This window comes from Anthonomus grandis, chromosome 16 (genome assembly GCF_022605725.1).
Source record: "Anthonomus grandis grandis chromosome 16, icAntGran1.3, whole genome shotgun sequence".
Classification (NCBI taxonomy): domain Eukaryota; kingdom Metazoa; phylum Arthropoda; class Insecta; order Coleoptera; family Curculionidae; genus Anthonomus; species Anthonomus grandis.
Window position 1 is genome coordinate 4,282,308 of NC_065561.1, and position 24,824 is coordinate 4,307,131.

At 32.4% G+C, this 24,824-nt stretch overlaps 2 protein-coding genes across 6 annotated transcripts in view; both read left to right on the top strand.

The window, feature by feature from the left end:
• The window catches only part of LOC126745853 (high affinity cGMP-specific 3',5'-cyclic phosphodiesterase 9A), a 332,464-nt gene that overhangs the window by 73,938 nt on the left and 233,702 nt on the right, over positions 1–24,824 (top strand). The window lies entirely within an intron of this gene.
• On the top strand, positions 10,398–11,932 carry LOC126745860 (uncharacterized). Its single transcript, XM_050453888.1, has 3 exons — positions 10,398–11,131; positions 11,261–11,406; positions 11,489–11,932. The coding sequence occupies exons 1-3, from the start codon at positions 10,915–10,917 to the stop codon at positions 11,681–11,683; spliced, it is 558 nt and encodes a 185-aa protein (XP_050309845.1). The 5' UTR covers positions 10,398–10,914; the 3' UTR covers positions 11,684–11,932.

Genomic DNA, 24,824 nt, shown 5'->3' on the forward strand with positions numbered 1-24,824 from the left:
TGACGCATACTGTGGAATATCATAACGAATTTAAGTTCAGAAACACACAATTTGTAAATGTCGGGCTGGATATCCCGTACGTCAATTAATTAGTTTCTTTTTGCCAATTTTATGTTTTTTTTCTACATAATTTGTAAGTTTAGTTTTGAAAAATGGAATGTGCCCGTAGTACCGATTCCTCTGATTGAAAAGAACTAGAAGACGCTGCAGTATGTATACAAATATTGGAAAATAAAGCAAGTCATAGAGCAATATGGGTACATGAGATTAACAAAAAGAGAGAAACATTAGGTGAATTTCATCATCTTGTTTAAGAACTGGAACCCGATCCATACAGATTTCACATTTACTTCCGGATGCAAAAAGAAGATTTTGAGTTTTTGCACGACTTGAATAAAGATCGACTTGGCGAAAAAGGTAATTTTTTTAGAAAAAGTATTGGTACTTGAGAAAGACTGGCAGTATCTTTAAGGTAAGTGTTTATTTATTTTATGTATTTATTTCATTGAACATTACTTCTTACATTAAGAAATTTTGTTGAAAAATCTAATTATGCCTACTAATTTAAAAAAGTGAAAAATTTTAAAAACAACAAGCTACAACATAACAACACGTATAATTTTGTAATAACGTGTGAGTTGGGTTCATCAAAAGAATGGTCATTCATATACATTGGTGTAGATCCAAATATTATTTGAGCTTTTTCTGTGGAAGTATCTAAATTATTTCAGTTCCAACCTGATGCAAATCCGTTAAAACAACCTAATGAGGGTTTACAAAATTTGAGATCGTCAAAAAGAAATGCGACAGGAGGTGCTAATTAGATTCGAGAAACTCTTAAAGAATACTTCATTTCAGATGAAGGGAGCGTACCGTAGCAGATTAAAGTCGTACACACTCGAAGAATTCGTGGTGAAGAGCAATAATATCATGAGAATGTAAATTAAATCTCCAAATTTAATGATTATTTTTGGTTGTAAAATAAAACCGTTTAATTTAAAAAATAGTTATAGCTTTAAATATGAATTGTTTTATCTTCATCATCAAGAAATAAAATAAAATAAATACAATTATACTGCTAAAAATAATATGAAATTATCATAAAAAATATTTAACCTACCTAAAATGTTCAAATTCCGACCAATTTCTTTCCAAGATTCTTGACGCATTTATTTATTTCTGTAATTTCGTTTTTTAATATTATATATAATGACGCGTATATGATGACTCGTACCCTTACAATTTTGCGTTAAAATGCTTCCGTACCCAGCACGCGTATGTCAAACGTGTGGATTTTCCCAACTTAACGATAAGCATGTTGTATGACGTCAACGTACCGCGCCGGCTATGTCGTACCGTGTAGCGTGTGTAATAAAGATTCATAAAAAGACATGCAAAATTGGAGACCACACTTCTGATAGGGCACGCGCTAGCTCGTACCGTGACGTACTATGTAGAAAGTAGCGTAATAGCGTAATAGCGTAGTAGCTTAATCGTTCTACCTAGCTACTATGTAGCTACGTAGCACTTAATAAACAGTCTTCTCGAGATGATGTGGTCCTTTGACGCTGAGTATAGGGCCTTCTGATAATACCATAAATTAAATACTGAAACCATGCTCTGTTTATAGCGGGCGGACTTACATTGAGAATTTATGCGACTCTTCTTCTGGAAAAACCTTCCTCAATTAACGTTACGGCGCTAGCTATTTCAACTTCATTTAGGTAAACTGTATGGCGTATCCTTTTACCTAGCACATCAATATGGTAAATTTTAACTAAGACTTATAAAAATAAAACAGGCGCAAAGTTAATACGCGCTGATAACAAATTCTTAACATTAAAATGTCTAAATTTTTATCTGAGGATATCCAGACCAAAAAAATTTGTTTAGACCTCTACGAATAAGGCTGAAGTCAAAGTTGTTTAATTACAAAATACGTTGGAATATAAGTCTTTGGATTAATGACTTCTTTTTTGTTTTGAATACTTTATTTATATCTTAAAACAATATTTTAATAAGAAAAACAGTTTTTATTTACACGAGAAAAAGTAAGTAAATAAAAATATTAACATTTATTGATGACTCTACCCTGATATACTTTACGACTCAAATGATTAAACACAATGTAAAAAAGTAACTAAAAAATAATCTTCTACATTTACAATTTAATTTATCTAGTTGGTAAAACCTATAGATACTGAAAGACAGTCGCAATACGCGTACGAGCGAAAAATCATCATTTAAAAAAAATTACTCAACCAAGATAATTTTTGAGAAAAATCACTTTAATTAATTATCATTTTTATCAATTTTTTTACCTGACGAGCTACTACCTACAAAATATAGCAATTTGTTAGTTTTCTTGATCGAAACTAAATTGACAAATAACATTTCAATAATAATACTTTGATATCGAGTGTCTTTAAGTTTAAATTATCTTTATCTTTCTCTCTGCCACTTAAAATAATAATCAAATTATCCGACAAGTTATTGCTTTAAGTTTTTCTTTTATTTCCTTTTAAATGAATTCTAAATACAAAACTCTTTCTATAAATAAATCTAAAAAAATACTAATAAATGTGCCTACAAACTTAAAATGCATTTATCTCTTATTAAACTTTATTAATAAAGATATAATAAAATTAAAAACAAAAACTTTTAATAAATATTATTTAATTTTAGACAATATCAGTGTTATATTTTAACACTTATCTGAAAATAAATATTTAAATACTTTATTTTAAAAACTTTAACCGATACATCTAAGAGAAAATAACCGAGTGAAAAATGACTTTAGAGGCAAAAACAAATCTAAGAAGAGTAAAGCTGACAGCTTCTTGCCATAATTAGGATGCCGCAGAAAGTTGATGGTGAGCATCGCGTCGTCGCGTCAAACTTTCCAGTTAAAAGTTCTGTGATGCTGAAGTAACCCCCGAGTGCATCGACCGACCTGGATACAAAATAGAGAAAGAAAATTAAAGAGAATAAATAGGATGTAGGTAAATTTTCAACAACGTAATATAATAATATTAATAATAAAAAAATTAAGGCTGCTTTAAATAATGTAATAAAATATTTATAGCAGCCTAGTTAATTCAAGGTAGCTGAGAATATGAATCACCAATATTCTTTACATTAACATTTCAAAAATCAACAATTCTCGATTTTTGGCGGCTTGATACTTTAGCGTTCTTTGGAACAATACATCTTGGTCGTCAGATGAGTTAATTATTTTGGTCCAGCATCTCTTAAATCTGGGGTTGATTCCTCTTTTTTTGTTTACTTCTGGGTATCTCTATATCCGTGCATCCATGTATGCACGAGTAAGTCATCTGTAGTCCTAATATGGCGTATTAAATTAGTTTGTTGCCATCTACATAAAACATATTTGCATAATCTTTTCAAAGTTTTCAAATTGCATTGCAAAAGTTTTAACATTTGGCTTTCCGCTACTTTTAGTGTAAAATTGATATACATTTCTACACATTTTACAAAAAACCGACGATTTTTCGTTAGTTTTGACAAAAGCCGGTATTCTCCACAGTTATCCAAGTTAGTATAAAACATACAGCTCATCTGAGGTATCGTTTTCAGTAGCCTCTAGGAGCAGTTAATTAATCTTCATTGGCCAGAGATACTATGTGACTCTCCTCACTTCTATATCGGGTCCTTCTTGCAGTGGCAACCCAGCTCCTCCAGCATAACTTATTAAATTTACAATACACAAGAAAAAGCTAGCGATCATGCGTAGCTTTAAAATAAATAGCCTTACACAAAAAGCTTCCAGAACTTAAACGGCATTTAAGTTAGCTATTTTTCAATTTTCCGAAATATTTCGATATGGTCGCGCAGACAGTCCTATTACACAATACTTATTAAGAGCACCGACAACGATTTTTGCCTAAACCCAATATTAAATACCGAGATTTTAAAATCTGGAAAATTGACAGCGAAGTTGATCAGCACCAATGCAAGTCTCCCAATATGGCTGTTCGCCATTTTCGTTCGTTCCACAAATTGTCCCTTCAATAATGAACACTATATGGAGGCAAATCACTACCTAGCTCCAAAACACCTACACAAACCCTCTTAATAGATATACCTTCTAAAAATCCACCATGAGTAAAGATTAAGTTTGTTAGTTGTATCATTAAGTTGTTTAATACATTAATATTGGTTAATACATTACACCATTTTGGAGATTTAAATTTTATTAAATAAAGTTACTTACAACATTTTGCTTAAACGCTAAAAATGCTGAATAATTAAACGTAATAATTGAAAAGTAATTGAAAAATAAACGTAATAGTGAATTGTATTGATTCGGAAGGGGCAACTGTTTTTTGCAATTTCTGATCGGACCTTGTTGCAGTATAATGACCTTTATGCCATGTTATTGTTAATGTAATTTTAGATTCTGGTATACAAATTATGTTATTCTTTAAATCAATAATAATTTCAAATTACCATGAAATCAATAATATAACATTTTAATCAGGGGCTCTCTTTATTTCTATATTTTATATTATACTAGTTTATTCTAGTTTTTATGCAATTACAGTGAGTCCTTTTTTGTTTTTCTTAAGAAAACGCTAGTTTTATGCGAGGAGGTTGGCTGTCTATCATAGATAGACATTATTGTTGTTTACTTTTAAATTAATGCTGACAATACGAAGTGACAGTCGACCAAAGGTTTTCAATCTTTTCAAGGGCAATTGTGTATTAAAAATGGGATAAACAGGAAGGGAGCAGGGAGGAAATCAAAAACAGGTGCACAAGGGATCAACTTTAGAGGGAAGCCGACTAGTACAATCACTTAAAAGATAGAGTGACGTGGGTAGTAAAAACAGAACTAAAATAAGGGAGCGCCGCCTGTTTTTATCCTTAATGGAAAAGAAGATTCCGGTATACTTACCCAAAACAGGAAATCTCTAACTGAAGATGAAGTCTGAAAATCTGAAATGAAATCTCTCAGGAAAACTACTAGGCAGAGGAAAAAACAGAAAATATATATATATCAGCTACAAGCTCTGTTGTCCACCTTTATTACAATAAACCGAGCAATAAACTCTTTATAATTTTATAGTTATGCTCAATTTGCCTTTATTTTATCCTCTTACCTCTTTACTACCATTAAATATGTCTAATCTATTTTTTTTGCAGGCACATGAGAATAAATTTAAAATTTCATAAATTTAAATTTTCATGACGCAACATTTGGTAGATCAGAGAGAACTGGTAGAAACATATTCTCTTCTTTTCGCCAGCCATACTCAGTTGGTTCTAATTCTACTTGAGTTTTTTATGGGCATTTATCCAAATATATGCCTGTAATCGGGCTCTTCGTAAAGCTGGTAATAGTGAACTTTGGGTTGGAGGGAGCTGCTCACTTTCCAGCTGCTGTTTGAAAAATCCCCACCAGCATAACTCCGCCAGTGTCGTTATATTGGCTTTTAGGTTGTGCACCATGTAAATAAATTTTTCTAGCTGATTTGATATTTTCTCCACTTCTATTTCAGTATTGCCAAGATTGATTAAAGAAGCTAATATTTGATCATCTGCAGCTTGAAACGCTTTAAAAAACTTCAGTTTGCCTAAAAGAATAAGACAATGTAAACTAGCAGAAAAACATTGTTTTATTTTTATAAGTTTTAATCATTAATATTTTCTTACCTTTTTTTGCAAACCCTCCTGTGACATCGCAGCCTGATAGCGCATGAAACGCGGGTAAAGCCTCTTTCTGTAGGTACGTGAGCTATTGGCCTATCTTGTTTATATCAACATTTCTCTTTTTTGCTCCTGTTCCAGTCTGAAACTGCAGTTGGCAACCAAAGATTTCGCTGTACTTCAAGAGAAGAATAAATACATCGGTGTCTAAAAAATATAATAATAAATGTACAAATATTTTATTACATACATATTTCGTGTAGTAAATTCATACCCAAAGAGCACACAGTAATACATGTTTCTTCTTTTTTTTCAGCATGATTGGCAGCATATGTAGCATGTAAAATGATTTTGGTATCAGCTTCTTCCTGGCTGGATGCCAGATCTTCAATATTTTCGCTTTTGGTCATGCAGCTTCTGTTCCAAGATGCAAAAAGCTTTTTGTTGTTGAACAAATCTGAGTCCAGGCATTTTTTTAACAAATACTCTGATAATTTGTTTTTTGTTCTATTGCTTGACAACAAATCTCTGATTTGAACATTTGACATATTAAGAGGGTCTCCAATAGTAAACTGTTTGGTGCTCTGTTCATACCTTTTATTTCTAGTATTTTGTTTGAGAGAAGAATCATCATATCTGTCAAAAACTAAATGTATATCGTCATATTTTCCATATTTATTCCAAAGGACAGATATAAAATGGTTGGCCAAACTTAAACAGGTCCTCATGCTTTTAGGTTTTTGCAAAAGATGAAGTTCTGCCATGCCATCAATTATAACAATATTATAAATGATGATGTTGAATACAAAACTACCTAAAAAATACCCTTATTTAGGCAACAAATTATTTATTTTAAAAATATGCAAGTTACCACGTTGACTTTCTGGAATAATTTCTTCAAGTACGTGCATCAGTTTTGATTTATCGGTATGCATATGCATGGTCCCATCTAAACTAAAAAGAGCTCTTGGAACTGCGGAAAGCTCATATCTTCCAATAATGTCCTTCAAATTTATGTCCGATCTTGACCTGCAGACAACTAGCAATCTTGAGAAAAGTGAACGATCTACTTTAAGTTCTTTAATGCAGTTATCCTTTCTAGTAGCAACTTTTTTATTAGAATCTCTATAAAGCTTTAATTTTAGTTTTTTTACTGGATCCCACAAATTTTCTTGATTACTGAGTATACGCTTCTTGTTAAAATCCTGATATTAAGATAAGCCAATTTCACTCATATGGCAAACATCTTTTTTTACATCTTCATTCATCACTGCTCCAGTATAAATGTTAATTAGCTCAAGATTTTCGTCTGTAAATGGATTCATGATGGATTTAATCTTTTTTTTAATCATGGCTATATGAATATTTGTTTTTTCTCATGATGCTTATCGTTTTCATTTAAACTGGATTTGTTATGTTTTAAATAATTGCTCCATTCTGAGCTAATTCTGTCTAATTCGGAGTTTGATAAAAAAAAATTAGTTAAGCTCTCTGGATTTTGCGTTAACCCCACAATTCCCCCCAAAACTTTGAAACTTTTGTTTTTATGTTCCAAGCCTTCATCGGACCCTAAGCAAGAAAAAGGAATATTGTTTGTGTTAACCACCCATCATCCAGACATAAATTCATTCCATATATCAGTGCCTTCCAGCTGAGTTATTTCAAACACATACCATAAAATCATGGAAGAATAAATGTTTAAATCCATGGCAAAAAAGTATTTAATAAACAATTCTAATGAAGCTAAATGCATCAACCAATCGCTTTAATCTAATTGCTTTAATCTGATGAAGTAGTGTTTGCACCATTTCCATATATTGCCAGATAAATTGAAATGTAGTATTATTTTTTAACTGTTTGTTAAATTGATTTACTTTCTAAAAAAATCCAGATTTTTTAGTTCATTTTCTAATTTTTTTGCGTTTTCTTCATAAGTAGAATAAGATTTCTCTTGAAGTAGTAAAAATTCAGGAAATTCAACAAAAAAAATTTCAAAATAAATAGAAGATAAAGCTGTAAACGTATTTGTATGAGCTGATATAGGCTGCCTTACATGTTTTCCATTTAAAATTTGTGCTATGACACTATCTAAAACGCAAACACGTGTCTTTTCGCTAACTTTATTTTTTGTAACTAACGAGTGGTGTGCAGCCCTTGTTGGTATTTTAGTATTTACAAGGCTAGAATTTTCAGAGTGTTTTAACATTAGCCAAGCTGTATCACTAATCTTGGAATCAATAATAATATGAGATGATCCCGACCAATTCGATATAATTGGTTCATAAACGGGCTTCTCTTTTTTGTTAATACTACATGGAAGAAGATAATTCAGCTCAACGGGGATTTCAGAGAGTTTTCGGCTAAAGGTGGAATCAGTTACAAGATCAAGATTTTTTCTTTTATCATTTTGTTCAATGGATTGGTATACTACCATGCTGGTTCCATGTAGTGTGTTTTTACCATCAAAGGTATCCTCTAAAAAATCAATATTGTCAGCTGCACACCACATAAATCCGTTGACTAATCCATTGTTGTTGAATTGTTGTTGAATTGAAATTGTTGATAAATCCCGACACTAAATCGGGTGGAATATAAATGTTGTTATTTTCCGACATTTTCTTGATCGTGCTAAGAGCAATTTAAGTTTCAAGACGCAATATTTTATCGTAAGGTACAGAACAACCCAAAGAATATAACGATGTTATTTGTTGCCTGCTACGGGTGGCATGAAAAGATGATAAACCAGCAGCTATTTGAAGTGGATATTACCTAACTTTTCTTTTGGTTTCATTATCTTGAATAATTTGTTTTGACGACCACATTTGATACATTAGTATCTGTGAAATTTTCGAAGACGTAATACAATATTTTTGCGAATTAGGTCCTTGTATGCACCAAGTAAAAAAATTTTGTAATGTTTCAGGTACGATGTTGGAATCTTCTAAATCCAAAGAACCATTAAATTTCCAAGCATCCTGCTGAAACACTGATTTTCTCAAGATCTTGGAAGCATCAGAAAGTGTTTTTAGTTCCTTTTCGAAAATATCGGAAGTATTATGCAACAATTCAGAGGCACACTTTTCATCTCGCACTGATGCTAGACACACCTTGGAATTCCCTGGGATTACTGGAATTAAAAAAACAAATCTCTTCTCCGAGGGAATTTTAAACATATCTTTTATCTTCTTGTAACGGAGTGGCTTGGGGGAATGTTATTTTGATCACAAATATATTGGTACCATTGGTAAACTGTTTGCATATCGGTTATTATACCTTTTGATAATTCTAATTTTAATTTCGAAATTAAAGAGTTTCTTAACATTATCCAATCTGTTTGTTAATTCCTGTAGTTGCTGTCTGTTATCTTTTCTAAAAATATTCGTTACATTTTCAGCGTAACAGGATTTATGGTACATAATGTTATTTGCGTGAGCATCAGATTCTAAAATAAAACCACTCAATTTAATTAGCAATGGTTGATTGTTTTGCAAATAAATGGCATCTTTTATTTTTTGCCCCCCTTCGTCTGTTAAAACCTTATGCAAGGGATTTTTTTTGACTCTGTCTTGTCACAAAAGAAACAATGAAGTTTTGTTAAAGTACTCTGCTTACCCGACCTTAACCATTTTTCCTGCTCTTTAGGAATATCCTTACTTTGTAACTTTTCGAGCTTATGTTTGTGAGTTACTTTGCTGTACCAATTTCTATGCCATCCGACATTATTTTCTTGAAAAATTTCCAATGTTATTTTGTCCTTAACACTTTGTAAATATGAATAATTTGGATTTTCGTACTGCAAATGCGTTTGCAAGCAAATAAGCAACCGATTGTAGCTTGCTGGATTTTTAACTAGTTTTTCATTTTTTATTTCGATTTGACATATAACACAATTCGTGTAATTCAGGTGTTATAACGCGTCCATTTTCACACACAATAGTATTTACCACAAGTTACATTCTATGTCATTTAAAATAAATATCAATTACGCAATTCAAAACTAAAAAAACCACGAAAATAGCGCGAACACGCATGATGAGATCCGACAGCGGTGGCTTTCTTCCTCTTATCTCGTCCACGCTGTACCATAGATAAAAGAGGTTTAACTTGACTTGCACTGTACTGAGGGCTGACGAGCGAGGGATCGATTAAACGACCGGCGCGTACCGGCAAATTTATGCGATGTGTCGACCGCGCTTTGATGTGAAAAATGTAATGAGTTTCGAGAAAATGAAACTACTATGAGTTATTTGTACGGTGCCTAGATTTTTTAATAATTATTTTTCTTTGATCATATATTTATTATGAAATTAAAAATAGAGACCTGCTCTAGTGAGCTTTTTTCTTTGTTCTTATTTGTAAAAAAAAATTCAAGTTGGGGCTGGGAGTTGGGGGTTAGCCATTATATAATTAGGCAGGTATAATATATTGTTTGTGCGACCTTTATGTAACACCCATTTTACCGACCAACAGCGCAAATTTATATTTTTAAAATTTTTAGGGGAGGAAGTGATTTTGTTCCCATTAATATACATTTCTATAAAGCTTATAAAATTTGCAAAAACTTTTATTTTAACCTTTTTTCCGAGAAGGTCACTTGTTTTTAAAATATTTACAAAAGAAAAATGTGGAATAAATAATCATACACTATATTTTTATATATCTTATTTTGTTTTCGAGATATTGATTTAGTCAATATAACATTTGTTATGCCCCTCGCACTTGTGAAAATAACAGAGAAACTTTTTTTATTCTATCTCTATTGATATCCGAGATATTAACAATTAAAAAAAATACATTTTAGGGGTTGGGGGATGAGAGACAATCTCAGTGGGGTGAGATTGTCTCTCAATCAGTGGGGGAGGACAACATTATTTTTTGTAGTCAGTAACTTAATACTAACTAACCTCTATATGTTGTTTGCTTTCATCACCGTTTGGCACGCGAACCACTTTTTTTCGCCCTTTGCGGCTCTACTAAGGGTTCTTAGGCCCACTAATAACATCACAACATGTATCAAACCTAAGTTTATAGGGGTAAAGCTAGGTAAGCTAGTATTGAAGAACTTCGAGCAGTTTTCAGGAATAGGAAAACTTGGCGGAGATTCAAAAAGCTAAACCCATAGAACTTAAAAGAGACTAGAGTGACGTCATTGACAGTGCGGCCATATTTGTTGAGGGGCACAATTTGTAAACATAACGTTGTTGAATGCAGAAATAGGAGTTTGTTTTTTAAAGCTTTGTGAAAATGCCTTCGTTTTGTTCAGTTGTAAAGTGTTCAATGAGAGCTGAGAGGGACAATGTAAGGTTTTTTAGAATACCCGCTGCTTTAAAAGGTCGAGGAGATATGTTAGATGCCTTGTCAAATGAACGTCGTGATCTTTGGATTAAGTCTTTAAAAAGGGGCCCTTTGACAGACACGTTCCTAAAAAATGCTCGAATATGTTCTAGGCATTTCATAAACGGTAAGTAAATAATAATGCATAGTCACAGAAGCAATATTTGCCATAAAGATATTAAATTAAGTTTAGAATATTGGACTTAAAGTTGTGATGGGAGGAGATGCTATCATAGCTTGTGTATTATATTTTCAGGTGCTCCCGCTGAGTTAGAAGATAAAGGCAATCCCGACTGGGTACCTAATCAAAATATGGGTTATGTTACAATTAAAACTGTAACTAAAAAAGCAGTAGAGAGACATGACAGGGCATTAAATAGGAGAAAGAGGGTTAAGTTAGAGGTATGGAAAAAAGTTTCTGATATTTATTTAGTTTTAAACTGACTTTGTCTGTAATCTGAATATATATGCATGCTATTTTTAGATAAATGCAGAGGAAAGCAAGACAGGAATCGACCCAGGTATCAATCCAGGAAGTGTCAATACTCCCAGTGGTAGCACCCAAATGGAGAACATGAATGAAGAAATTTCGGCTACAAAAGTTAGTGAAACACAAACTAGTATTGCAGTGCAAACTGACCTACCAATTGACAATTTGTGTAAACTTTTTGCTATATAAGATCTTAAGTTTTGCAATAGTCAAATACACGAGCTAAAACAAAGGCTTGAAAGCTGTGATTTAAATGAAGATTTATTTAAAAATAATGACTCTAAATGTTTATATTTTACCGGTCTTAGCTGCAATATATTTTTTACATTATATGAAGATATTAAGCCATTCTTGTCTGTGAAAAAAGCATTGTCACCTTTCCAACGGTTGCTGCTCACATTAATGAAATTTAGATTAAATTTACACTTTAAGTATATGTTATATCGATTTTGTGTTTGTCCAACAACTGTTTCAGAGACCTTCTTAAGTACTTTAAGTATCTTATACTTAAGAGTGAAACATTTTGTTTTATGGCCATCTCGAGAACAGTTACTCAGAAATGTTCCTGCTTGTTTTAAAGAGGCATTTAATGACACAGTAGTCATAATAATTGACTGTTTTGAGGTTTTTATAGAGACTCCATCTAATGTATTAAATGCCTCACAGTGTTGGTCAAATTATAAACATCACCAAACCATAAAGTTTTTAACTGGAATCACTACTCAAGGTACAATAGCTTATATATCAAAAGCTTGGGGAGGGAGAACAAGTGATAAATATTTAGCAGAAAATTCAGATTTTTTAAATTTAATTTCACCAGGGGATGTCATTTTGGCAGATAGGGGATTTTTAATAGAAGACTCTGTAAAAATTTTAGGAGCCAAACTGGCAATGCCGGTATTCACTAAAGGAAAAAGTCAGCTTCATCCAAAAGACCTAGAAAGCACTAGAAATATTGCCACTGTGAGAATACATGTTGAAAGAATAATAGGTTTATTAAAGAAAAAATTTAAAATATTTCAACAGAGTATTCCAGTAAGTATGTTGTCAAAAAAATCTGCTGTTGATGAAATGATTGTTGTATGTAGTACATTAATAAATTTATGTAACTCTGTAATACCAAGTAATTAATATATAGTTATATAGTTTAGACCTTTATTTTATTCACATTTACAATCAGGACAAAACCAATTTTCTATCGGAAACTCAGATAAGTTAACACAGTCAACATGAAACCACTGTACAATAAAATTATTGTTCTCACATTTTAGCATAGGACGTCCATTATCAGGAGTTTTACAATTACACCAAAGTACTACCCTAACACTGCCTCCTTGTTCAGTAAAATACCTTGAAAGTAACTCCGGCTTAATTATGAAAGCATGGAAATTTAGAACTTTTTCTATATTTTCAAGACAAAATTTATTATCAAAAAAAATTCTCTCTATGAAAATATTTTTTGGTGACCAAACTAAGAAATCACAGTATGCACTTTGGGTTACAAACATTTGTAATTGACACTGGTAATAATATGAATGATTTGGGTCTAAGAGTATATTACCGTCATCACAAATTAGACACGTATTTTTTTTTCAGCAAATTCTTGAAGCGACATCTCCCCTTTAAGTAAATATGGACACTTTATTTCAATGCAGCCTTGTCCACAACACTCGCACACTATTAAACCATCAGGTGATGCACATAAGTCTGAATACTGTTTGGAAATGAAAAAACCTGCAGATTTTATATTTACATTTTGATGATCCTTCTTAATGGTTGTCTCATAATCCTTCAGAGCTGTCTTGTCATGCTTTAGTCCATACATGGTCTGTTTTGAGTAAAACACTACTTTTTCGGGATAACATATCGCTTCTATTACACTCATTGATGGATTTGCAACTGAAGTTCTGCAAACAGCTTTGAATTTGGATGCTGTGATTCGCCCTGCTCTATATTTAAACCACACATTATTTTGTGTTTGGTTTCTTGTATATCCCTCAACTGTATTAATTTGTATTTCTGTTGGAACCATAGTAATACCTTTTGATATTTCTAACAGTTCCTCATATGTTTTTGTTTTTAAACCCTCATCGTACCATGACCCATAGGCAATTGGTGGATCAGGGGCTTTATTAAACTCCTCCTTTTCGATTTCTGAAGCAAAAGGTTCAATGAGGCGGCAAATTGCTGGAGATTCATTTCCTATTTTTAGTTTTCTTAGAAAAGTTTCTGTTTCTTCCACAGTCATTGAAATATTTCTTTGCCTCAGTAGATAAGAGGGACCAGCTTCTTTATATGACCAACTCGTTTCATTAAGTGTAGTTATATCAACATTTTTTATTGGTGGTATGGGCCAAACTGCCAGGCGCTCTGTACATGAAATTGGAGATTCATAGGGTGTGCTCGGTCTCATGTGCAAATAAAAAAGAACTGTTTCTATATGACTGCATGCTTCACCCAGACCAGCCATACATGTGCAGTGCGCACTTGAAACACTTCCATCTTGCAGCAAACTTATCCAAGTCTCAAGGGGCTTTACTCGGAAACGTTGTGAGTGTCTAACTTGTAATAACATAAGCCATAAAAAAATTGTACAAAAATTAAATAATGTTTTTAACTTACCTTGCCAACTACAACATAAGTTTCTTCATTTACATGCTTGGCTAAAATATTTAACACCGCACCAGATTCAGCAAATTTATATGCTTGCAAGCTTTTCATTGTCTTCAATTGCTCTCCAGTGTAAAAACTATGTGTAAACACAAGATAGGAAACCAAATTGATGATGGTAACAATGGGAAGTTCCCTCACATTAAAATTACAATCACCAGGTCCCAATTGGTAGGGGTCAATATTGTTTATAATCCCAATTTTATGGTCATAACGCCGCTTTACGTCTCCAGTTAGGGTTTCATAATATCCTCTGTTAAACATTTTTAGAAAATACAACGTTTTTAACTAAAACAAACGTTCAAACACCCAAAAAAGCACAAAGAAGCAGAACAAAATCACACGAAGCACACAAGAACACAATGGAAATGAAAATAATTGTTTGCCCCTCAGCTAACATGGCCGCCTGTCAAATGTTACGTGACCTGGAATGATCAATAGTTCAATATAGTTTAAAACAAGGCTTTGGAGGCGGGAAGAGTCTTGCTAAACTTGAGAGTATAGGCAGAGGCTCCTCAGAAATAGCCAAAGGTATGGAGCTTTTATGTCTAACTTTTATCAATGAGCATAGTGCGGGAATCGGGAAGGAAATAGTAGATTATGAATGGCCAGAACTTTTGACAACCATAAAATCAAAACATTACAAAAAAACAGTAAAAGAAATAATTATTTTGATTAAAAATTAGGGATTATCATTAATTATTTATTAAAGTCAAATAAAAATTAATAGGATACCTTTTTATTTTATTAAAATCGGTCTCAGATTTTTTGAGACATTTAACATATAGTTTTTGGCTTAATTTTGAAGTAAAATTAATTTAACCAGTTTTAAACCTAAATATCAATTGAGAAGGGCTTAATTAGCTTAACCAAATCTCTACAATTAGCAAGTTTAACATTATAAATACATTAAACAGTATTTTTTAGAGTTTAAGAGTTTAGAGTGCGAGGGAAATTTACACAACTAATCTAATTTTGTCCAAGCCAGTTTAAATGAACTCGACAAAAAAAAACTTTAACATGTGGACATTGTCGATAGGCGATTTTCCCTTTTCCTCCTGTAAATATACTATTAGTAAAAACTTTTTATGACATTTGTGTGAACATACGGGCTTTGCGTTGGTATTATGGGTTATTTTGAGAAAGACTTGCTATATCGTTTTTTGATTGCTGAAGGTTGTAATTATAACTGATAATAATTTTTGGTAATTTTACCCTTTATAGGGGGTAAAAATGCTAAAATCACATTGCAATTTCGGTAAAACTGTACCCTGGTTTGAAAACCGTAATTTCGCCCAGATGGGGATTTTATAACAAACTCTAGGGGCTTATTTAAGATCAAACCAACTTATGCCTATGATATTTTTGTTAATTCATATTGGTGATTAAGTTTGCATTCCCATTTACTACTCACATTTGCTTTCTGAGCTGTAATTTAACTGGGTTAATATGGGTACGCCTTGTAAAACGTGTGTTATTATATCACACTGGAATTTATGATAACATGAACTTGATTGAAATTTGGCGATAACATATTAGTGTGGGTTCTGGTAAATTTTCATTTTAAATCGGTCTAAATACATTTAGAGTTTAATTTGAGATTACAATACTTTGATTTTTGTACAATACTTTGAAATTGCAATTTTTACCAAAATTATTTGATTTACTTAATTTTAGGTCGGAATTTTGTTACCAAAATTAACTTGGTTGACCAGGAATTGATTATAAAAATGTACACGGTTATAAGTATATTTTTTATTGACATTGGTACCATCCTTGGCATATTGGATGTCTAACTTTATTATTACTGGGCATATTTAACATTATGGGTTCTTTTAAGCCTTGTAATAAAAATCTTAAACCCAGAGACTCTGAGACAATAACAGAGACTCTTTTGCTATATAGTATGTCAAAATATAGGAGACTTTTAATTCTATTATAAATCTCCAATCGTGTTGTATTATTATCCTGTCTCATTTCAGTTATTCCGATATTTAAAGTATAAGAATCATGATTAAAAATATAAATTATTTTTCATAATGTGCCAATTATACGATGGCCAAGATAAATGATGTTCTTAAAAATTAATTAATTTACTTAAGAGATTTAACTTCTTGGTAAAATACAAAAAATTAAATTTTTAAAATAAGTGGAGGGAGACTGCAGGATTTTCATTTTACCTTAACCTACGACTTCACTGCAAGCATGGACTATTTCTTCACTAAATTTTTAAAGCTTTTTTCTAAACAGCTATAACGTTGGCAGTAAGAAACTAAAATCGTTATTTTTTTATTTTTTATCATCAATGGTAACGAACCTAAAAAAAACTCATCCAGAGTACTCAATATTATTTAAATTTTGATAAATTCGAAATAAATATAATTATTTAGCCTTCTAATGAACTTGTAAAATAAGCGACCTTATTATCATTTTCTCAGGAAAGTTACTCTACTTTAAAAAAGTCTTGCTCAAAAGGGTGCTTTAAGCCAGAGAAAAGTTCTTAAGGGCATATACACTCGACCTCATACACAAACTGATAATTTAGTCCTCTTAACTAAGAGGTATTTTAATGCGAGTTATACTTTTCAAAGAGAGGCCGTTCCTTCTTTCAATTCTTCCCTTTTTCTTTAAAGTATATATATAAAAAGATGTGTTAGGAATATTACATTTCTTTGAAGCATTTATATTATGTTTATCGAACCCATTACATTAAGACAATTGTTATTTGACACGTAAAAAATGAATTATTTTGTATTACCCGCTTGAATTTGAATCGCTTGAAATTTATCCTTAGGGTGAAATACTTAAATTGCGAAACACTAACCCGAATTAAAATATATATAAAAAAATTAGATATAAGATTATTCAAGCTGAGAAAAATGGCAATTTAGAAAAAGGGGAAGAATAAAAAATTAACTAAATTGAACATTAACAGCATAAGTAGCTATGACAATCTGTAAAGCATACTATTGACCACAAGGATTATGCAAGGACCACGTCTATGCAAATATGTGGATATGCTTCAATAAATACTTAATGGAGAAAACGTATGCAAAGTAAACCAGATGAAAGATTGTCATGTAGTAACTTACAGTGATCTTGGGTGAGTGTATGCACAGAAACAGATATTAGCGTTCAACCTATTTTAGCACCCAACAAAGGAATCCGGAATATGTGTAGCTAGCTTCTAGAGTTCGATCGGTTGTCAGCAACCAAAATCAAGAACGCAATTTACCTCATTTGCCAAACTATTTATGGACTTATGGATTACTATAAATCTTTGTTTTAACATGAGTAATAAATATTTGAATCTATTTGAATTATCGGCAGTCAATTTTTTTAACATCTAACAATTCTAAATAGACGAAAAAATACAAAGTCTCGGTCTCGAAAGTTTCGAGACCTTCGTATTTAGAATCATATTGGGGTCTCTTGGAGGGAAATTAAAGAATTTTTTCAATTTGATAATCTAAAATTCAATATTTTTATATGAAAACACTTTTGTTTGTAGAGGTTTGCAACCAACTCAAGTCGATTCAAATACTTATTATTAAAACAAGATTTTATCTTAATCTTTTGGGAGTTTTCGGAGTTATAACACACACAGGAGAGAGACTGGATACATTGTATTAGAATTGGCTTGTCCTGAATCCTCCTTAGTCCGATTTAATAACGTTATACAAAACTAAAATTAATCTTTAATTAAATTTGATGCCACACTAATAGTTTATACTGACGTTACGAATAATAGATAGACATAACAAATAAAGACTTCTTAATTAAGACATACACAGTTATCGGGAGTATATAAAAAATATTAAACTTAAAAATTGCATGACTAGCCGCGTGGTCACAAGGGTGAAAAACACTGTGGTCGTGCGACGTTACTCAATCTTTACCAAATGGAGGACTACTAGTTTGTTTGTCCTGCTGACAGACACAACAACACTTAGATATAAATAGATCAATAGATAAGCGCTATTGCCACTATACACTGACAGTAATTACGGGATTAGAATTAAATAATTAAGTCCCGAACATTATTCCACCTGAGAAATTTTTTCACATAAAGATTTCTTACACCTCAGGAGAGTGAGCCAGAAGTAAACTTTTACTATATTACTTTCTATTTTTACTATATTACTTTCACTGCCTCAACAGGCTTGCTCAACACATCCTCAACTCACTCGCCTCATTATTGTCTTTAGGCACTTCTGGTGCAGTGAATTCGGAGCGAGGAGTTGCTTCCACATTTCTCTCAGCGGGTAAAGTCGGTGCAGGGGTCTCAATAATTGATTTCCAGGAGTTCCAACTCCCAACCCAACTGCACTCAAAGCACTTGGCTATCTTTGTTTAGTAAAAGTTTAATAACCTTACACATTGGCCAGTCCATTCGATTAGAATTGTCATTACCGATTAGCATTACGCCTACTGTCTGGACTGAACTGCACTTCCCTTCTTTAGAGAATAATATTAGTTTTCCTATATATTCAGTGCCAAATCGTGTGCGTAAATCATTTCGTAAACGTAAAATATACCTTGGTTTACGATACAAGAAGGCTCGGTCAACAAAGTCGGGTAAATGCCAGTCGGTTTATTCCCGCAAACACAGAGATAAAGTAAGAGGAATCAAATCCGTGGGAACCTGCGAACAATATATTAACGACCGAGCATTGACAACAGCTTAACAATCACACACCAAAGTTCATAGGTCTTTAATGTCCAAACTAGCGTGACCCAAGATTTTTCATAATAGCTGTTTAAGAACTCCAATTAATTCCTTTGCAAAAACCACCCAACAATCAACCATTTGTAAGGCCCAACACCAGCTATTTTCGTCGCTCCTGTAAAATCTCTTTATTGTATTTTTATAAAAGGTAAAAAACACGAAATCTACAGCATCACAAATACATTTAATAAAATAACAAAGGTTACATGTTTCGCTCGACTAGAGCATCATCAGACCTAAACAATAATTAAAATTATGTAACCCGAAAACAGGAGAATTCAACAAAAACTTACCATAACATACACAAAACACCTAATATTTAAGTAAACAAAGATTACAATAAAGTGGCACTATCTATGTACAAAGAACTCAACTAAACAATCAAATCCTTTATACATTTCAGAAATCTAACCATTATTTAAGAGTCTCGAACTACTTGAGGTTATTAAAAACTAGGTGGCCATCAAAATCAAACCTTTCATTAACACAGGACAGATCTGGGCTTTTAAAAGCTTTACCAATCTCCATTGTCTCCAACAAGTCTAGTTTTTTACTTTTGTTGCATTGATGCAGTATTTTTATATTTTGGCTGTCAGGAAAATCATGTCTGGAGTCGAGAAGGTGATTAGCAAAAGCTGATCTGGTCACTGTGATTTCGGTATTTTTAAATTTATTGTATTGGGCCTTGTGTTCACTAATCCTAGTAGAAATCTTCCTACCAGACTGGCCGACGTACACTGCAGGGCACTCTTTACACCTAATCTCATAAACTCCTGGAGAAGATAGCGGGGGTAGTTTATCTTTAGTTTTAATTCGATGTCTATTTAAAAGATTATTAAGATGTCTTTATTGTATTTTGGGTTTTCCAGAGGCTAGTCAGTTTTGTTTCCTGATAAAGCCACGCAGGACCCTTCCACTATTTAAATAACTGCTTTGGAAAGGGACCCCGGAAAGCCAGATCTACGGAAGTACAAACTTCTGCTACATTTCTCCAATGCTCCGCAGTGGTTAGATAAATATTTTACATTGATCCTTTCTTTGGATCCACGATATTACCAGATGGATGAATCGCTCGAAAAATAACAATTGTTGGTTGTATTCAGATTTTCTCTTGGGAAATCTGAGCTTTATTTTCTAACAGCAAAACATTGACTTTGTCGTCCACAACCACTCTCAAAAAAATTGCTCATGCGTAGGAATCCTTGCTGGCGTCATAGAAGATATGTATGATGACATCTTGTATATTACACCCACTCGTCAAAGTCAATCTTGCAATTTGTATTTGCAACAAATATAGTAGTTCTCGGACCTACCGCTTAAAAAATTGCGCGCACTGCTCAATTACCGATTCATCCCAAGTCAGTTGCTTTGGCCATAGTTTCTGCAATAATAATTTGGCCAATACTGCTGCTGTCGTACACCCTACATGATCATACACTTTCTGAGTTAAGGATAGAAGTTCTCTTAGTGACCTCTAAGTTATGAGCATTAGTTTTTAAAAATCCTGGATAAAGAGTTACAAAATCTTGGTAGGGGTGTCAAATTAAACCAAGGACAAGGAAGGGGATCGATTACATTCGATTCAAAATTGCCAAATTTTGTTTTTTTTTTGCTCCAACTTTCTCAATTTTAAATGTTCTTCTGCCATGATTGCCACAGACTATCTAAGAAAGATAACTAAAGCGTCATTATCTGGCACACTTGAGACTTAATGGTCCACATAAAAGCTATGCTGTAAATCTTTCAATAATGTTTCGTCAATAAGAACTGCTGCTCTCACCTTTTTTATTTGCTTAAGATGATACTACAAGGCCACAGCTATTAGAAAAGAACTATTATTCACTGCAAGTACAACTCGCCTGAATCTAAAAATAACCTCATTGAGCTGATCATCTTCTCACAGGACCTTAAAAAATTACGATTATTTTCATGCACACTGATTTGCAGGAGAGCTTTACGGATATCCGTTATAGCCTCTAGTTAGTATTCTCTAAATCTTAAAGTAGCGTTAGTCTTAGTCACGGCTTATTCTTGTCATGCGCAGATGCATCGATTATCATCTTCAATTTTGTGGTAGGACTGCTGTTCTTGATTACTACCCGTAGGAGGTAGGAAAAGGTAATGACCTTTAAGAACGTGCACTTCCAGGTCAATTTCTTTTATAATTCCTCCCATTCCTTAAACACTTGATCACACTGTTGAAAATGTCCATCTCATTAAGTTTAATAATATTGGACTTCCATCGATAATCTAACCTCGTATCGCCCATTATTGTTTACTGGTACTGTTGCAAGTAATAGCTCCATGACTACCACCTCCAATTTGTCTCTAGTTACCTGCTCTGTTGTTTCCTTAATACCAGGAGTATCCAGTTCCCAAAGCTTCTCTATAGAGGCATCCTTCACAAGGAGATTAAGGGTTGTCATAGAGACAGCTACATATCTCTTTTTATTAATTACAAGTTGTTTTATGACAGTCTATCCTAACCTGATCTCTAACGCCGTCAGCCTGTATATATGTACATATAAGAGGCTAATCCAGAGCCTCCATGGTAAACACAAAGTTCTCACTACTTAACGTGATATCAGTGAGTATTGGTGATCGTAACCCACCCCTTTGCTTCCAATTAAACAATGCATTACCTTTTCAGAGCGCTTGGATTTATATCCCAGTTGAAAAGCTATTTACTTCGTGTCAACATATGTATGATGTTGGTGTATTTCGCTAACGTCTGATCACTTACAACAGCTCTTTCATCTGGAACGACAGACTAAGATACATCAACGCAAGGTGGCATTTTTTATAAATAATACAGTTGTAATAGTCTCTACAGCTTCGAGATTAATGACCAACCTTCAAGCATGAAAACAAGCTTTCTTACTTGGCAAAATTTTATATCCTCTAGTGACATTTGTTGGCTTTGAAACTTAAAACTTTGAATGGGGAACTTTCATGAGACTCACCACAAACAATACGACTAGCAGCATCGTAGAATTTCTAGTACACTTCCTTTTCTTAAAATTGTCATTTGTACATCTTCAAACCAAAACCGTATGCGACCAAACTAATCCTCTGTTCATTCTGCATCTCACTACTAATGAATTTCATCAGCCCCTTTAACTCCAGCACGGAACCACTAGGATCATCGAAGAGATCGCTTGGAACACTGGTCATTGAAAAAGGTGAATGTTGCCAAACACGAAATAAATCTGAAAGTAAACATAACTCGATCAATAAAGCTAAAGAGCTTTCAATTTGGGTGCCCGCAGTTGCGCCTCAATTTTTTCAGGGAGGGTGGTAATATCCACCTTTTGTTTTCTAGTAGCACTACCCAAATTACGTTAAGAAGTTCCCTGATATAGACCTCAATCTGCATGTCTTTATTGCCAACACTACTATTGCATACAATTAATAATTTTGACATAATTCTCGCTGGAAAACTTTCAACAAACTGCCTTGCTCGACTCAATTTTGTCAGGGTCACAATGGATTTTCTGGAACTGGCTGAAGAAGTAAAACTACTTATATTGCTTGTTTATATTACTTAGTTTTGAAATAACAATAGGTTAACATTTTTATTGCCTTCAATATCTGAAATTAAAACTCCTGGTCGGTCATCCTATTGTAAAGTATTTGTGAATTATCCAAAGTTTTGGGCACCTTATCCTTTTTACATAAAATAAATTCTCTAGGAGACCTTGATTAAGGCATCTAGTAAAAACAAATTCACAATGAAAGGAGTTTCATAAGGTCAAATATTCAAGTAAAACAATGACTGAATTAAGGATTTAAATAAATCCTTAAATGCAATAATTTTTTTAAAACTATTTTGAAATACTTCAATTAAGCTAAAATAGTTTAGACAAAACTACATTAATTGACTGAAATAAGTATAATTCGTTCTTCATTAAACCACTTCTGATGCATTGATCTAATACTTAATTACATAGTTTTAAATTTGCTTTTGTAAACCTTTATTTTTATATTTTTTTAAATCAAATTAGATCAGAAATAAGCTACCTAAAAAGTAACACCTAATTGATATTATTACGATTTTCGAAACTCCTTTTTTTTTTAATTAATTAAACTAAATGTAAAGGCTAAAGGAAGAAAGAAAAAATTGAAACAAAATAGAAAAATTGAAACAAAATAGCATGTACTAATAGGTAAAGTTGAATTCAATATTTATAACAACATATTTGGTGAAAATTCTATAACAAATGAACTTCTATATTTAGTGAAAAAAAATAATTATATATAAACCTTTTCAAGATACCGCATTTCCGTACAACATTTTTTCTTAGTAATTTTGTTTGGTATGTTCTTACGTAAATATCTTCTTTTTTTTAATTATTTTCGCAGATCCATTATTTTTTAGCAGTGTATTCCCCATCAGGGCTGTTCCGGCAAGAAGGACGCGTCTAGCAGTTGCGGCTCATCAACATCGAGTCCACCTGCCTACCCCAAGGACGTCGCTGTATCGGGACTCATTCATCTGGAGAACATCTTCTTTGTGGAACGGGCTTCCACCTCACATATTTCCCGACGCATACAACCTGCAGCGATTCAAGATAAATGCCCACAAATATCTTCGCGCAAGCACCACTCCAAGAGTGACATAGGACTTTCCTCTAGTGCTTGTGTTTACCATAAAAAAAAAAAAAAATTAAAAAAATATCCATATTTGTACAGGTGTGACTTTACTCAAACGGTATTCGATTTAGAACCTGAGATTTAAAGAAACTTACGTTATTGTTTTTGTTTCTTTTTATTATGAAGTCTTTTATAACACTTATTTTGGTTTGTTGTCAGCATAAATATGTATAATATGCAAGAGAATCAACTTTTAACTACGCTACTAAAGAACATAAATTAATGTTTATTACTCAAAATATCCTCAAAAAAATTAAATAATCCTTCGAAGTACACCTGTGGAAAACAATAATAGATATCAGCTCAAAGCGCCCGAATTTTTACGGCCGATGATGCAAAGCAGGCAGTGACTGACCAATCGAAATGGTAGAAAGGCGTGGCCAAATTAAGGCGGGAAATCACATTTTATTTATTCTGACAATCTTATCATTTAATCGTAATATCTAAAGCAAACGCCTAATCAAAAAGGTTACTCATAGAGAAAAGAGCCTTTTTGTTTAGGTGTTAGCATCAGATATTGATCTGAACAAAAATAAAACTTCAGCTTTATTTTACATAATATCTAAATAGGTTAATTTACTGCAATAATCTACAAAAGTGTACTAACAATTGTGTACGACATATCACCAACTGGACAAAAGGAAATAAAACAATGTTTTTTTTTTGCTTTAATACATTTATTATTTAATTTTCCTGGAAAAAAAAAACTTAAAATGATATACATAATATTTAATAATTCATTATAACAGACATTATATAAATTAGAATTAATCTAAAATTGTCTAAAATTATTTTGTTAGCACTGAACTACCCTAATTTTATATAGATTAGAAAAGGTTGTCAACATTTTTGTGCTATTTTCTCATAATACATCTAAAGGCATTCCCATTAGGTTAATAATATCCTCATTTTATTAACACATAGAGTCAATAGAGGATGAATTATTCTTATTTAATATGTACTTGTATCTGTTTCCTAAAGAAAAATTAAACAGATTTAAAAATTATTTAAATTATAATCTAAATATTAATTTTTAAAATTAATTAAAAATTCTATAACAGAGTATTATCGAAAGAAACAATATATCCATCGACAAAACAAAATAAACTCTTTCAAAATGAAAACAACTTTTTAGTATAAACATACATCACTTACAAAGAATATATTTGTTGGTCTCTTATAATACTAACAACATATCTTGGATTGGAATATTACTAAAAACTTAATTCAAGGATAAATGTTTACATAAAATAAAAAGAAACTCTTAAAAAAACAAGT